Below are 16,612 nucleotides of genomic sequence, written 5' to 3'. Positions count from 1 at the left end.
ACCTAGTACCTTCAAGAAACTTACAATTGTTGCACACACACATATATAAAACTCATCCTTTGGGCTGTTGAATAGTATTTCCTGTTATGGATGCAGTTTGTTAAACTGTACACATATTGGTAGATTTTTTTTTTTCAAGTTTTTGCTTTACAGAAAAATCCTCTATAACATTCATGCACAGGTTTTGTGTGGAGGTAGTTTTTGTTTTTCTGAATAAATGTCTAGAAGCGTAATTTCTGGGTCATATAATGCACTTCTTTTTGTGAAAGGAGTAAGAAGTGATTCCTTTTTTGGAGGCAGGTCATACAAGTTCTGAGATCCACGTTGCACTGTGAAATTGGCTAAATTTTACTAATTACATCTTTAAAGGACTGGAGTAAGAAATCATTACAGGAGCAGACCTGCTTCCATTCCACAGGGTTGAGAGGCCCTGGAGAAACTTCTTTTGGTTGAGGCAGGTGTAGAATCAGACTACAAGCCAGCCACATCCTAGAGTTCTGGAATTGGTACTTTGGGACAAGCCCACAGCCACAGATTCTTCCTGGGGTCTGTGAGTTTGCCTAGGGCTCCCAAACTGGGGTTCACCATGAATGAGGTCAGGGGCCCAATGGAGAGAATAGTGGCCCCAAGTTCTAGCCAAATAAGGAGCAAGTTTATTTCTATTAGGTTTGTTCACTCTCTCTGAAAACATAAGTAACTCCTCACTCTCCATGAGCCTTCTCTGTCTGAATTCTATTTCACCATCAGAAGCAGAAACTGTCTAGAATGCAGAAGCAGATTACAATTTCACAAACATTTCACATCATCATAGGCACTTCCTCTTACATCTTGGGAGGTGGGGCTTCTCTCCTCTCCACCAAGCACAGATGTTCTGGTTTTCCCTAGGACACATTTGGACACAGCGGGCTCCTCAGGCCTCTATGATGCCCATCCCTGCCTTCTGGGTCCACCCTCCTCCTCTTTGCCTGCTGCTGACTCTGCTGCTGGGACTCACAGGTAAGTATTCCTTTGGGTAGAATCTCCTTTTTCCTGCCTTCTGGACCTTCACTGCCCCAGTACTTTTAGGGTCTCCATGTAAACATGAGTGCTCAATCCATGCTACAGAAGTCCAAGGGGTAGACATTATCTGAGAGCATAAAATCAGGGATCTGAGTGTTTTCTCTGTGGATCCATCACCTGCAGCCTATTACCAGAGGCTTCCAAACAGATACTTCAAACACCAACCATGACGGATTTGTGCATATTATCTAATTCTCACAATGTCCCAGTGTGATAACTATTAACAGTGAACTGCAGATGGGGAAATTGAGGCAGAGAGTAACTTGACCAAAGTCACAATGTCATCTAAGGCAGTAGAGCACAAGATTAAAATCCAGGATGTTCAGCTGCAGAATTGATTCTTTGAGCCATGTTGTGCTGCTCAGCTTCTCAGAGGAGCCTAATTGCAGAAAAATCAGAAAACAGAGAAGTAAATAATAGGTAAATCATCACACACCATGCTACTCTTTTAAAAATCTTACAGTGTGTACTCCCAAACTTTTGTTGGTGATGTGTTAGATGGTTCCTATCTGCTAACTTTTTTTTAAAACTGGGCTTTAAACATCTGTTATAATGGTGTTTGATCCTCAAAACAGCTTGTACACTATCATGCTAGGCTACACTTTAATACATGTTTGTGGATGCATGATATGTGTATGTTTATGTATGTGAATGAGTGGGTATGAGGAAGTGTTCTCAGAAATGAGATTTCAGAAAGACTTCCTTATTTTTCCCATGAGTCATTTTTCACTCTACATGAAATGACATAGACAAATAATTAGTTTCTGCTGCCTTTCAGCAACAACTCTCCTTTTAACTTCTCTATATATTTATCCTTGGAAAAGTGAAAGTGTTAGTTGCTCAGTTGGGTCTGACTCTCTGCAACACTATGGATTGTAGCCCACCAGGCTCCTCTGTCCATAGAATTTTCCAGGGAAGAATACTGGAATGGGTAGCCATGCCCGTCTCCAGGGCATCTTCCCAACCCAGGGATCGAACCCAGGTCTCCTTCATTCCAGGCAGGTTCTTTATCATCTGAGCCACCAGGGCTTACCCTTCCTCAAACTCTTAAGAAAACTTGGTTCTTGGTAAATGGGTAGAATTTTGTGCGTACCCATCTTGGAGTCCCCTCTTTCGTGCTGGATAGGGGTGAGGAAGAAAGGAGGGGATTAAAGACACCGAGACTCTTGCCTATATGATCTATATATTCATATCCATATCTGTAATTATATTTATATCCATATTTATAAGAATCTATATCATCTAATGCTCGTTGAAGCCTGCACACCTCAGGAAATCTATTGAGTAAAAACTATTCATTTTCTTGCACATTCGTCTTGTGCCAGACACTGTTGGAAATGCTCACAGTTGTTTACTCATGTGACATCAAATCCAAACTAGAGCCTCTGGTCACCCCTACCTTACAGAGAAGAAAACAGAGCAAGGAGAAGTTCAAGGTCACTCAGTGGTAAATGGTAGAGGTATGGTTTAAATTCAAGCAATCTGATACTAAAACTCATGAGTTTAACCTTTGGTCTTCTTGATGCTGTGGCCCTGCTTCTATCTCACGATCATGAGATTTCAGCCACTTCTGTCAATAAGTTGCAGAGCGGGGAGTGTGGGGAAGAGGGTTTGTGGTTTTCTTCTTCTGGGCTCTTCTGCTTCTTGCATACATACAAGTCACTTTTGTTTTCCCCAAGTCATATATTCATTCTGGCATTTGGTTGACAATACACTACTGAGGACATAGAAGCAACTAGAACATTTGAGGTTATGATATACGTGCAAAAAAGAAGACGTAAAAATGGCTAGCACCTGGACAGTAGCTAGTAGAGATAAGAGGGAAAAAATTCAGGTTCTGGGTGCACGCTGAAGAGGATTTTCTGATGCATAGGATGTGTGGTGGGAGAAAAGACTATGGCTTTGAGATTTGTGCATCTAGAAGAAGTATGGTGGCTCAGCTGAGATACAGAGGGTGGCAGGGGTTGGGAGGAGATTCAGTTTGGTTTCAGATGTTGTTAACTGTGAGATATCTATTTCTATCTAAAAATCATGACAAGTGGATAGTTGGACAAGCAAGTTCAGAGGAAAGACCTGGGCCAAAGATGTAAATTAAAAAATTATTGATTTATGATTGTAGACATTTTTTTTCCTATTCCTTGATTCTCTGATCCCTCTTCTCTACTCCCTCCATTTCTCTCTCCAACTTTTTTTCATGTTTCTTCCCGTTTTTATCTTAGCAGTTCACCCTCCCCAACCTCAGTCTTCTTTTTCAGACTTTAAAAACTAAACCATTTGATGATGTTGACACATCACAGGACCTTCCCTGTAATAGGATGCACTCTTGTTAGGAGGCATGCTGCTGCTGCTAAGTCACTTCAGTCGTGTCCAACTCTGTGTGACCCCATAGACGGCAGCCCACCAGGCCCCCCCACCAGTCCCTGGGATTCTCCAGGCAAGAACACTGGAGTGGGTTGCCATTTCCTTCTCCAATGCATGAAAGTGAAAAGTGAAAGTGAAGTCGCTCAGTCATGTCTCACTCTTAGCGACCCCATGGACTGCCGCCCACCAGGCTCCTCTGACCATGGAATTTTCCAGGCAAGAGTGCTGGAGTGGGGTGAGTGGGTCATTGCCTTCTCCGGTTAGGAGGCATAATTGGTTACAAATAGTGCTTAAGCAAAAGTCACTCAGTTGTGTCCGACTCTTTGCAACCCCATGGACTATACAGTCCATGGAGTTCTCCAGGCCAGAACACTGGTGTGGGTAGCCTTTCCCTTCTTCAGGGAATCTTCCCAACCCAGGTCTCCTACATTGCAGGCAGATTCTTTACCAGTTGAGCTACGAGGGAAGCCCCAAATAGTGCTTAGTGGGTGGACTTGTCAGTTCACACTCTGCTCAGGTGAACCACACATGTTCTTCCTAAAGAGTAGGGAAGAAATAGAAAAAAAAAAAAAAAAAACAGGATTTGTTTGTGGCATCAAAACAACTTGTTCTTTTGATTTACATCCCAGCAATTAGGCTTATGCATGTTTAATAGGATATTTCAGATAAGAAAGAATGTGTTTGTATTTCTCTGTATCTCCTGAAACTAGATAGTCAGTGAGGCAATGAAATTAACCTGGAAAATTTGTTCAGTTCAGTTCAGTCGCTCAGTCGTGACCAACTCTTTTCGACCCCATGAATTGCAGCACGCAAGGCCTCCCTGTCCATCACCAACTCCCGGAGTTCACTCAGACTCACGTCCATTGAGTCAGCAATGCCATCCAGCCATCTCATCCTCTGTTGTCCCCTTCTCCTCCGGCCCCCAATCCCTCCCAGCATCAGAGTCTTTTCCAAAGAGTCAACTCTTCACATGAGGTGGCCAAAGTACTGGAGTTTCAGCTTCAGCATCATTCCCTCCAAAGAAATCCCAGGGCTGATCTCCTTCAGAATGGACTGGTTAGATATCCTTGCAGTCCAAGGGACTTTCAAGAGTCTTCTCCAACACCACAATTCAAAAGCATCAATTCTTTGGCATGACCCTTATTTTCAGTTTTGTTTTGTTTTGTTTTTGTTTTTGGCAGTTACAAACGTTTATTTTTACTTCAGTCTGATGGAGTTCGTCTCCAGCAAAGTCTGAATAAGCTCCTGTTGCTATTGGAGCCATAAACTATACAGGTGTGATCTGATGGCATATATATCAATGCTCTTGGGTCTAAGAAGGAAGTTTCTGTCTATACACTTGCAGGACTTCTGTTTTACATTTATTTAATTTTTTTAAAATTTTTTTATTTTTAAACTTTACAATATTGTATTGGTTTTGCCAAATATCAAAATGAATCCGCCACAGGTATACATGTGTTCCCCATTCTGAACCCTCCTCCCTCTTCCCTCCCCATACCATCCCTCTGGGTCGTCCCAGTGCACCAGCCCCAAGCATCCAGTATCATGCATCGAACCTGGACTAGGGACTCGTTCCATATATGATATTATATGTATTTCAATGCCATTCTCCCAAATCATCCCACCCTTTCCCTCTCCCACAGAGTCCAAAAGACTGTTCTATACATCAGTGTCTCTTTGGCTGTCTCATATACAGGGTTATTGTTACCATCTTTCTAAATTCCATATATATGCATTAGTATACTGTATTGGTGTTTTTCTTTCTGGCTTACTTCACTCTGTATAATAGGCTCCAGTTTCACCCACCTCATTAGAACTGATTCAAATGTATTCTTTTTAATGGCTGAGTAATACTCCATTGTGTATATGTACCACAGCTTTCTTATCCATTCATCTGTTGATGGACATCTAGGTTGCTTCCATGTCCTGGCTATTATAAACAGTGCTGCGATGAACATTGGGGTACACGTATCTCTTTCAATTCTGGTTTCGTCAGTGTGTATGCCCAGCAGTGGGATTGCTGGAGGATATTTAGGGCTAGCTCACTGTGGTTTTAATTTGCATGTTCCAATTAGTAGTGATGTTGAGCACTGTTTTATATGCTTGTTGACTGTCTACATATATTCTTTGGAGAAATGCCTGTTCAATTTTTTTGATCATTTTTAAGTTGAGTTGTTTGTTATTTTGTTGCTGAATAGTAGGATTTCCCTTTACAGTTGCTTTCTGTGCATCTCACATGTATTTATATTATGTGTTTATGTTTTCATTTGTCTCCAGGCATTCTCTAATTCCCCTGGTGATTTCATCTTTTACCTACTGATTTTTTAAGAGAATGTTGTTTGATTTTTATGTATTGGTGAATATCTTATTTCTGTTTCTGTTATTGATCTAATTTGATTTTTCAAACTGTTTGACTGGTGAGTTGCTTGAATAACCCTCATTCAGATTCCATTAATTTGCCTCCTCATTCATCCTGTGTGACAATGACACATACATAGATTTTTGTTATGGCAACTGGTTTCTGTAATTGTCAGGACAGATATGTGTGATAGATAGAAAATAATCCCCCAACATAGGAGGAGCAATCAAAATTGTGAAGTAGGAGAAGCTCACCTTCTCCCACAAATACTTCAAAAATACATTTACATACAGAACAATTTTCACAATATTTACTGAGCACTGGCAGAACTTAGACTTTTGAAATGGCAGGAAAATCTCCATGCAACCGGATAGGACAAAAGAAAAAAAGAAGAAAGTAAGACAGGAATCAGGAGGGGATCTGCACACCTTGGGGGGAACTGTGAAAGAGACAGGTTCCTGCACTCTAGGAAGTCTCCTCACCAGTAAGGATATAAGCTGGGACAGAGGGGGAGCTTCAGAGTCTCAGAGGAGAATACAACACCTGGTTTGCAGTAGCTAGACCAGACAGAGACTTGCACAGATGGTCAGTGCCATTGATCAGCACTCCCCAGCCTGAGAAAATCATGGGCCCATTGGGTGGGAGCTGGGTGCTTGTAGCTCAGGATTCAGAGATCAGACCCTGGCAAAGGATTGTGTGGAAATAGCCTGAAGGTGCAGGAGCCTGATATGACCTCACCTGAGGGTGTATTGTTTGAGGGGTGTGCAAGGGGAGGGGTAGGACCCACCATTTTCTCTGCTCTCAGGTGGCAAGATACTGCCTACACAGCTCCAGGAGGTATCACTAGTCACTCCTGCCAAGCCCTTGTTTAGAAGTAGTTGCACTCAGGAGGGCACTGTTGTGCCCTGGGGCTACAGGAATGGTTGACAGCTACGTCCACTCCCATAATGAGCTCCAAGGCATGTGTGAGTGACCACCACTACCACGAACCCAAGAACAAGGCACCAGCCACCACATCTGCACACCCCCATCAAGGCAATAATGGTGAACATACGCTGAGGGAAGAGGTGGCAGGCATCCACACTGAAAATAGCCTCTGCACCAAAAATATTAAACCCACACAAACTACGCAGGGATGCTCCCCAAGAAATAGTCCTTCAAGACCACAGTAGATATCTTTTCTTCTTCTAAACTCACAGAATAAGAAAAGTATAGGTAAAATGAAGACACAAAGAATCAATTCCAGTTAAAAGACCAAGAGAATTCCCCTGAAAGAACAAACAATGACAGACATTTTTAGACTAATAGACACTGATTTGAAAAGGGAAATAATGAAAATACTAAAAGAATTAAGCAGGCTATCAACGGAAATGCAAAATATTGTAAAAAGGAACTAGAAAAATCATTTTCTGAGATGAAAAGTGAACTAAAGGCAATGAATAGCAGAAAAAATAATGCAGAAGAACAAAAAAGTGATCTGGAAGATAGAATAATGAAAATCACCGAGTCAGAAAAGTATACAGACATTCAAGCAAAAGGAAACCAAAGCAATAAAAGCAATTTAAAAAATATGAGACTTATGGAATAACAAAAAGCTTGAAAACCTACACGTAATAGAGATTCCAGAAAGGAAAGAAAGAGAAAGGGGAGTCAAAAATTTGAAGAAATTAAGGCTAGGAACTTCCCAAATCTAAAGAAGGAAACCGGTATTCAGGAACAGGAAGCTCAAAGGGTCCCAAATACCATAAACCCAAACAGATCTATACCAAGGCATATTAAAATAAAAATGGCAAAAGTTAGAGAATTCTAAAAGGTAGCAAGAGATAAACAAAGAGTTAACTACAAGGGAACCCTCAAAAGGCTATCAGCAGATTTCTCTACAGAAGGATTGCAGGCCAGAGAGGGTGGCAAGACATTGATTCAAAGTCCTAAAAGGGAAAAATCTGCAACCTAGGATCTTCTACCCACCAAGATATTTATTTAGAGTGGAAGGAGTGATAAAGAATTTTTCAGACAAGCAAAGCTAAAAGAAAACATCAATACTAAACCTATTCTAAAAGAAACATTGAAAAGTCTTCACTACCTAGAAAAGGAGTATGAACATATAGGAAAGAGTAAGTCACAATTGAAAAACAGATCACCTAAATAAGCTAATACACATATTTTAAAATAAAAATTCTGTGGAAGTGATGATAAAGACAGTGAACAGCAAAAGGATTAATATGAAGATGTAAAAGGGGACATCAGAATCATATTGATGAAATGTAGGGAAGGAGAGTAGGAAAATATACCCTTAAAAAATTTCCTAGAAAGTGTTTGAACATATATGACTATCAGTCTAAGGCAAGTAGATATATGATGAGGTTAACATACTTGAGAAACATGGTAAACACATATCAAAAACATACAATAGAGTCACAAAAACCAAAAACATGAGTATAATATAAAAGAAAATCATCAAACCACAAAAGGGAAAAGAAAGAGACAATATAGAAATATAAAATCGATGGGAAAACAAGGCATAAATTGATAATAAATACATATTTATCAATAATTAATTTAAATATCAATGGAATGAATGCTCCAATCAAAAGACACATAGTGGCATATTGGATTTTAAAAAGTAAGAGCCTACAGTATGCTGCCTTCAGGAGATTCACTTTAGGGCAAAAGATACACATCAATTGAGAGTAAGGGGATGGAAAAAGATATTTCATGCAAACAGAAATGGCAAGAAAGCCGAGGTCACAATACTCACATCAGACAAAACAGACTTTAAAACAAAGGCCATAAAGATAAATAACAAGGCCACTATACATTGATAAAAGAATCAATATAAGAATAGGTTTTAATATTTATCAAAATATATGCATCTAATATACCAATCCCAAAGAAAGGCAATGCCAAAGAATGCTCAAACTACCGCACTCATCTCACAAGCTAGTAAAGTAATGCTCAAAATTCTTCAAGCCAGGCTTCAGTAATACATGAACCGTGAACTTCCAGATGTTCAAGCTGGTTTTAGAAAAGGCAGAGGAACCAGAGATCAAATTGCCAACATCCTCTGGATCATGGAAAAAGCAAGAGAGTTCCAGAAAAACATCTATTTCTGCTTTATTGACTATGCCAAAGCCTTTGACTGTGTGGATCACAATAAACTGAGGAAAATTCTTTAAGAGATGGGAATACCAGACCACCTGATTTGCCTCTTGAGAAATTTGTATGAAGGTCAGGAAGCAACAGTTAGAACTGGACATGGAACAACAGACTGGTTCCAAATAGGAAAAAGAGTACGTCAAGGCTGTATATTGTCACCCTGCTTATTTAACTTCTATGCAGAGTACATCATGAGAAATGCTGGGCTGGAAGAAGCACAAGCTGGAATCAAGATTGCTGGGAGAAATATCAATAACCTCAGATATGCAGATGATACCACCCTTATGGCAGAAAGTGAAGAGGAACTAAAAAACCTCTTGAGATGAAAGTAAAAGAGGAGAGTGAAAAAGTTGGCTTAAAGCTCAACATTCAGAAAACAAAGATCATGGCATCTGGTCCCATCACTTCATGGGAAATAGGTGGGGAAACAGTGGAAACAGTGTCAGACTTTATTTTTTTGGGCTCCAAAATCACTGCAGGTGGTGACTGCAGCCATGAAATTAAAAGACACTTACTCCTTGGAAAACAAGTTATGACCAACCTAGATAGCATATTGAAAAGCAGAGACATTACTTTGCCAACAAAGGTCTGTCTAGTCAGGGCTATGGTTTTTCCAGTGGTCATGTGTGGATGTGAGAGTTAGACTGTGAAGAAAGCTGAGTGCTGAAGAATTGGTGCTTTTGAACTGTGGTGTTGGAGAAGACTCTTGAGAGTCCCTTGGACTGCAAGGAGATCCAACCAGTCCATTCTGAAGGAGATCAGCACTGGGATTTCTTTGGAAGGAATGATGCTAAAGCTGAAACTCCAGTACTTTGGCCACCTCATGCGAAGAGTTGACTCATTGGAAAAGACTCTGATGATGGGAGGGATTGGGGGCAGGAGGAGAAGGGGACGACAGAGGATGAGATGGCTGGATGGCACCACTGACTCGATGGACGTGAGTCTGAGTGAACTCTGGGAGTGGGTGATGGACAGGGAGGCCTGGCGTGCTGTGATTCATGGGGTCACAAAGAGTTGGTCACGACTGAGAGACTGAACTGAACTGAACTGATGGAGAGAATAACCCAGATTATCATTGTGGACCAATATACCCTTATAAAAAGGAGGCAGAGAAGCCAAAGTGAGAGAAGCACAAGTGACAATGGAAGCAAGACTGACTCATAAGAAGATGGAAACCATGAGAAAAGGAGTGCAGACAGTCTCAAGAATTTGGAGAGGCAATGATCACCACCTCCAGGAGAAATATTTCCCAGCTGACTCCTTGATTTTAGTCCAATAATATAATTTTTGGTACGTTGACATCCAGCATTATAATGAGACTGTCATTTTAAACCACTAAATGTTTGATAATTTCTCTCAGAGCCTTAGGTAACTAATTTAACATGACCATGTCATTGGAAAAAATTCCAAGCACTTGGATCAATGTTTTACTTTCTTCTTAAACTTCATGTTCACTGTGTGTTGGGAGCTCTGCATATCACTGTCACTCAAGTATCCAGGTCGTTGGAGCTAAGTCCGACATGAGAATGTGTATTTCTGGGGAAGGGGGACATTGGTTCATAAAGGTTTTTACAGTTAAATGAAAACCATGCCAAATACATTCATCACTTCTCCTTACAACTCAGTGATCTAAGAGGTCATGTGGTCTCACCTAATGCAAAGGATAGAAATGCATCACTCCCTGAGGACACATAGTGAACAGCCAGAAGTATTTGGTAGAGCACGACACTTCCAGAGAGGGCTTAATGCCCAAATCCAGTCTCTGCCACATCACTGACCTCTCTGTGCCTCGGTTCCTCCCTTGTATAAGGATCTCATGTAACAGGCTCATTGTGCAGGTTACATGCAATGTACATGCAACATACATGCAAAAGGCTGAGTTCAAGGCTGGATCATGGAATACAAAGTCAATGAAGGCTGCCACATCACTGACTTCCGTGACTCAGTTCCTCTCTTGTATTAGTGTCTTACATTACAGGCTCGTTGTGCAAGCTACATGCAATGCACATGCAGTGTGCTGAGTTTAAGGCCCATTCATGGTGCATTCAGACAATGAAAGCTGTTCTTGATCGTTGAAAAACATGTAAGAAAACGTACAGGATCACATGCGGATGAATAAATAACTGCTTTGTGTCTTCCTCCAGGATCGGCAGGTGACGGGGAGCTGCAGGTGATTCAGCCTGAGAGGTCAGTGTCTGTTGCAGCAGGAGAGACGGCCACTCTGCACTGCACCGTGACTTCCCTGAGCCCCGTGGGGCCCATCAAGTGGTTCAGAGGAACTGGGCCAGGTCGGGAGTTAATCTACAGTCAAAAAGAAGCTCCTTTCCCCAGAGTAACAAGTGTTGCAGATGTCACAAAGAGAAACAACATGGACTATTCCATCCGCATCAGTAACATCACCCGAGCAGACTCTGGTGTCTACTTCTGTGTGAAGTTCCAGAAAGGAGAACGTGGTGATGTGGAGTTTAAGTCTGGACCAGGCACTCATCTCACTGTGAGTGGTGAGTACAACCTTTGTCCCCTGTATTCCGATAACATGTCGACAAGAATGCCTTCCACCCTTTGAATCAATCATGATCTGGGTCATGATCAGATTTCATTCCCTTCTATAGATCAGGGGAGTTGAGGCCTATTTGTTCAAGGCCCCATGGCTGGTAAAAGTGAGAAAATTCTGAGTCCCCAGTCTGCCTGGCTCCACAACCCTTGTCTTTTTCACTCCATTCAGCCCTTTGGTTCCAGGGATAAAAGAGATGAATGTCTGAGTCCCTTGCTCCATCAACTGTCCAGACCTCATTCCTGCCTCCATAGAATGCTCACCTCAATGTGGCTGAGTCTTCTCTTTATTCACACATACTGAACACCTACTGTGAGCCAGGGCCTGGTCCAGATGCTCTGGAAGCAGAAGTGAACAAAGCAGAAAAGGGCTCTTATTCCATGAAGCTTATGTTCTCTTCCCTCTGAAAGAAGAGAGATTCATCTAGGGCAAGGAGTGAAAATTTTATCTATTTCCTCTTCAGAAGCATCACACTGAGAAGAAATTCCTATAGCACAGGCTCAGTGGTTACTCTGATGGCCCTGCTTGGAGGAGATGCCTAGAGGTTGGGTGTTTCCTGGGAATCTGTTAAGAAGACCCTCCTGTGATTCAGGGATTGACTCACATAGTCACTGAAGGCTCCCAGCAGAGCTGGGTCATCTCAGAATGTCCCTCTCCAGGGAAGAGGTTCATGTGGGTGATTTGGGAGCAGCCCCACTGAGGTAGCAATGGTGATCATTTAGAGTGTTCTGACCAAAACTCTGGATCCTGGGCTGTCAGCAGAGGAAGGACCTTTAGACACCATCCTCCCAACCTCCCACGTACACATGGGGGCCTGAGAGCAAGAGATATAGGGGCCCTGACCACAGTCACATGGTCAGTGAGGGGATCCTTCCAGAACCCAATCTATTTCAAAGCGAGTCTTCTTCCTGCACTGGCACTGGAACTCAATTCATGGAAGAACCTGGCACATAGGATTTGAAGAATAAAAATTCCTTGAATTAATCATGGAATAAGCTCTTTTCATTGTTTTCCCAAAGTTTCTGAAGGCCCCTCACATTCAGACCCTGAGCCTGATGTGACTGGAAACCACTCCTTACTTTCAGCCACATGATTCCAAATCCCTCATTCCATATGAGCACCTAGAGCTGCCCTGTTTTCCAACAGCTACCTAACTCTCAGCATATGGAGACAGCATCATTCATCTTACAGTTTCCTGTTGATGGACACTAAGTTGTTCCTAACCTTGGGCTACTGAAACAGTGCTGAGGTCGATAATTTTTCGTCTGTCACTCTCCTCAAAGGGGAGGTAACCACTGGAAGTGGCTTTGCTAGGTTGCAGCTGTCGACTGAAAAAAAATGTACAATGTGAGAGTTGTGGGTTTAGTTTTATTTGGAGCAAAAAGAGGACTATAGCCTGGGAGACAGCATTTCAGGTAGCTCTGAGAGATTGCTCCAAAGAAGTTGGGGGGTGGGGGCAATATATATGTGCTTTTGGTGAAGGGAGTACATGCAATCAAGCACACGCGTTTTGCAGAAGGTTTATGCTAGTCACAAGGAACAGATGTCACCATGAAAGATTTTGATGCTTTTCTAGATATGAGGAGATGCAAGAACTGGGCTCATAAAATCATCTCCAGAAAATATCTAAGGATCTGAAGGCCTGTTCTGCCAGATTTGTCCAGATCACAGAGTGCCTCCTTTCTGATCTTCTTTCAGGAGGTGTTGAAGGTCAGCAGCTACAGTGGCTCATAGTTTAACCCTTGTAAAGATAGAAAGCAAGTGTCAATTTGTAGGTGACTAAGGATACGTGTATGATAATTTGAGTGGATATTGCTAAATTTCCCTCTTAGTCATGGTAGCCACTGAGCCTCCTCAACCTTCAGACATCAGCAGGGAAGGTGGTTTTTTCCTGATCTGCAGCTATTACTTAGCTTCCTAGATGGTGGGTCCCTTGCTCAACCTTGGTCACAAGTAGTAAGTGGTTCCACCACCACTCAGATCTGCGGCTTCCCGGAAGGTGGATCATCCTCTTCTCCAGGCTGCCTGCCCAGATGATTCCCTGGATGAGAAAGGAGGGAGGCGAGGGGGTCAGAGAGCATCAGCTTGTCAGATACTGAACCTTTCTCATGACATTTACTCCTTATAACCAGTGTTCAGAAAGAAGGGTGTCGGATGAGGACACTGATGCTCAGAGAGGGGACTTGTTTAGTGAGTAAGGGAGCCAAGATTGAACCCCAGGCACTTTGACTCACAGCCCTGCTCTCTGCACAGTGGGGGGGAAATCTCCAGCTCTGTCCTCTGAAATCCTTGTATTGTTCTGTTCTTCAGCAATGGCACTAAAGAGAAGTCCACTGTGGAAGGTAAGTTTAGCTTTACAACCTGGACCAGACAGATACTGCAGTGTCTCTTGATGGGATGGGCGGAACCTCTTCTAAATGGCAGCACTCAGCACACTTAGCAGCATCAGGAGATTTCCTCCTTTGTTGTGATGTTGCCCCTTCACTAGGCTCCTATGGAGCAGGTCTGGAAAGGTTGGTGTGGACAGAGCCCAGAGGGGCCACTGCAACCCCAGCAGCACTGGGCACGCCCATTCCTGGCTCTGCAGACTGAGGATGAGGAGGGGGAGGTGTTCCCTAGAGGGTGGTGGGTCCCCACGTGAGCAAGAGTCCCTGTTCTAGACTCAGGTGTCAGGGGCTTGTGTCTGCCCTTGCGGCTTCGGAGTCTCTATGCCTGGGCCCTCAGAGGCCACGCCCCCCTGTAGTCACTTGAAGTCAAGAATCTGAGAGAAAAGGGGAAAGTGGTGGTTGTTGTGGGGGGTTCTGAGGGTGGGTGCTTGTTCTGCTGATGGAAATGAAAGCTTGGAGCTGACAGGAAATATTGGGACATAGTGGAGGGAAGGGTGAAGACGTAGTCCCTTCATTTCTTTCATCCTCAGTTTTCTCTTCTGTAAAATAGTGATCATCACTGTCTCCTTTCAGGAGAGTTGGAAGTATTTGAGGTGCTCTGTCTAAATCACCAGCACGGAGTAGAGACACCCAGACTGGGGTATTATTTCAAGGCTGTGACCCAATTCCCCGTGTCCCCATTCCTCACCTGTAATGTTTGCAGAATGTACTGAGGGCACATGGCCTGGTGACAGGGCGGCCCCTCAGGGAGCAATGGGGCTGACCTTCCAGGCCGTGTGGTCCTCACAGAGCCTCTAGTCCTCAGTTTCCCCATCTGTGAAATGGTGGTAATCACACTACCTTTCAGGAGTCTGTGATGACTGGAGAGGGCTAAGAAGCCCTGGATGGAGTGGGTTAGGGTGTCCCTGAGCTCAGTGCACAGCAGTTGAGAGCCTGAGCCGCACCCCTGCCTGGGCTCCTATTCCAACTCTGGGACCTCTGACGAGTCCCTCCCAAGTTGGCGCTCAGTGTCCTCTTCCTTCAGTGATGGCCCCGCCCTCACAGAACAGCTGCAGGGACTGAGTAAGGGACGCATGTCAAGAGCTTAGAGCAGAGCCGGGCATGTGATACATGTTCCATTAATGTGGGCTCTGATGTGCCAAAGACAGAGGACCTCCATAAACCATAAACAAAATGAAAAGACAATCTACAGAAAGGGAGAAAGTATTTTTAAATGATGCAGCTGACAAGGGCTTTATTTCCAAAATATACAACAGCTCATACAACTCAAAAATAACAAAAAGCAAACAACCCAATTGAAAAATGGGCAGAAGACCTAAGTAGACATTTTTCCAAAGAAGAAATACAAATGACTGAGGCACATGAAAAGATGCTCAACATTACTAATTATTAGAGAAATGCAAATTAAAACTACAGTGAGGCACCACTTCACACTGGTCAGAATGGCCATCATTAAAATTTGTACGACTCATATCGATGTATAGCAAAACCATCACAATATTGTAAAGCAATTATCCTCCATTTAAAATAAATATGTATTTTTTAAGTTGTACAAATAACAAATGCTAGCGAGGATTGGAGAAAAGGGGAGCCCGCCTATACTATTGGTGTGAATGTAAACTGATGTGACCACTATGGAAAATATTACGGAAGTTCCTCATAAAACTAAAATTATCATATGAACCAGAAATCCAACCCCAGGGCATATATCTTTTTCTCCAAAAAGATACATACATCCTTATGTTCATAGCAGTACTATTCACAATGGCTAAGACAAGGAAACAAAGTACATGTCCATCAATAGATGAATGAATGAAAAGATGTGGAACATATATACAATGGAATACTGCTGCTGCTGCTGCTGCTTAAGTCGCTTCAGTCGTGTCGGACTCTGTGCAACCCCATAGACGGCAGCCCACCAGGCTCCTCCATCCCTGGGATTCTCCAGGCAAGAGTACTGGAGTGGGTTGCCATTTCCTTATCCACACAATGGGATACTACTCAGCTGTAAAAAATGAAGAATAATGCCATTTGCAACAGCATAGATAAACTAGTGATTATCATACTAAGTGAAGTAAGTCAGAACAAGAAAGACAAAAACCATATGATATCACTTGTATGTGGAATCCAAAAAATGACTCAGGGAATTGCCTGATGGTCAATGGTTAGGATTTCATAATTCCATTGCAGGGGCCTGGGATTGATTCCTGGTAGGGGACCAAAGTGGAGAAGGCAATGGCACCCCACTCCGGCACTCATGCCTGGAAAATCCCATGGATGGAGGAGCCTGGTGGGCTGCAGTCCATGGGGTCGCTAAGAGTCGGACACGACTGAGCGACTTCCCTTTCACTTTTTCACTTTCATGCATTGGAGAAGGAAATGGCAACCCACTCCAGTGTTCTTGCCTGGAGAATCCCAGGGGCAGGAGAGCCTGGTGGGCTGATGTCTATGGGGTCACACAGAGTCGGACACGACTGAAGCGACTTAGCAGCAGCAGGGGACCAAAGAACCTCAAGGTACACGATGTGGCCTAAAAAAAGAAAAAGAGAGAGACACACAAATGTACCTACCTATGAAACAGAAACAGACTCAAGGACATAGAGAACAGAGTTGCAGTTGTCAAGGTAAATGGGGTAGGGGTTAGGTAAGCTATTCGATGGACGTGAGTCTGAGTGAACTCCGGGAGTTGGTGATGGACAGGGAGGCCTGGCGTGCTGCGATTCATGGGGTCGCAAA

General features: G+C 43.1%; 1 protein-coding gene across 2 annotated transcripts in view; it reads left to right on the top strand.

Moving 5' to 3' along the window:
- The first annotated feature begins 845 nt into the window (after positions 1-845).
- Positions 846-16,612, top strand: part of LOC147360641 (netrin receptor DCC-like) — a 46,548-nt gene continuing 30,781 nt past the window's right edge. For both annotated transcript variants that reach the window (XM_086333072.1, XM_086333073.1), the window contains exons 1-2: positions 846-996; positions 11,080-11,436. In XM_086333072.1, coding sequence (XP_086189198.1) covers positions 867-996; positions 11,080-11,436 — 487 coding nt within the window. In that variant the 5' untranslated portion in view covers positions 846-866. The remainder of the gene's footprint in view (positions 997-11,079; positions 11,437-16,612) is intronic.

This window comes from Bos grunniens, chromosome 13 (assembly GCF_055505025.1).
Source record: "Bos grunniens cultivar Pamir isolate PY7600 chromosome 13, Bosgru_T2T1.0, whole genome shotgun sequence".
Classification (NCBI taxonomy): domain Eukaryota; kingdom Metazoa; phylum Chordata; class Mammalia; order Artiodactyla; family Bovidae; genus Bos; species Bos grunniens.
The sequence above is the reverse complement of the archived record's forward strand: the minus strand, read 5'-3'. Positions and strand labels throughout refer to the sequence as shown.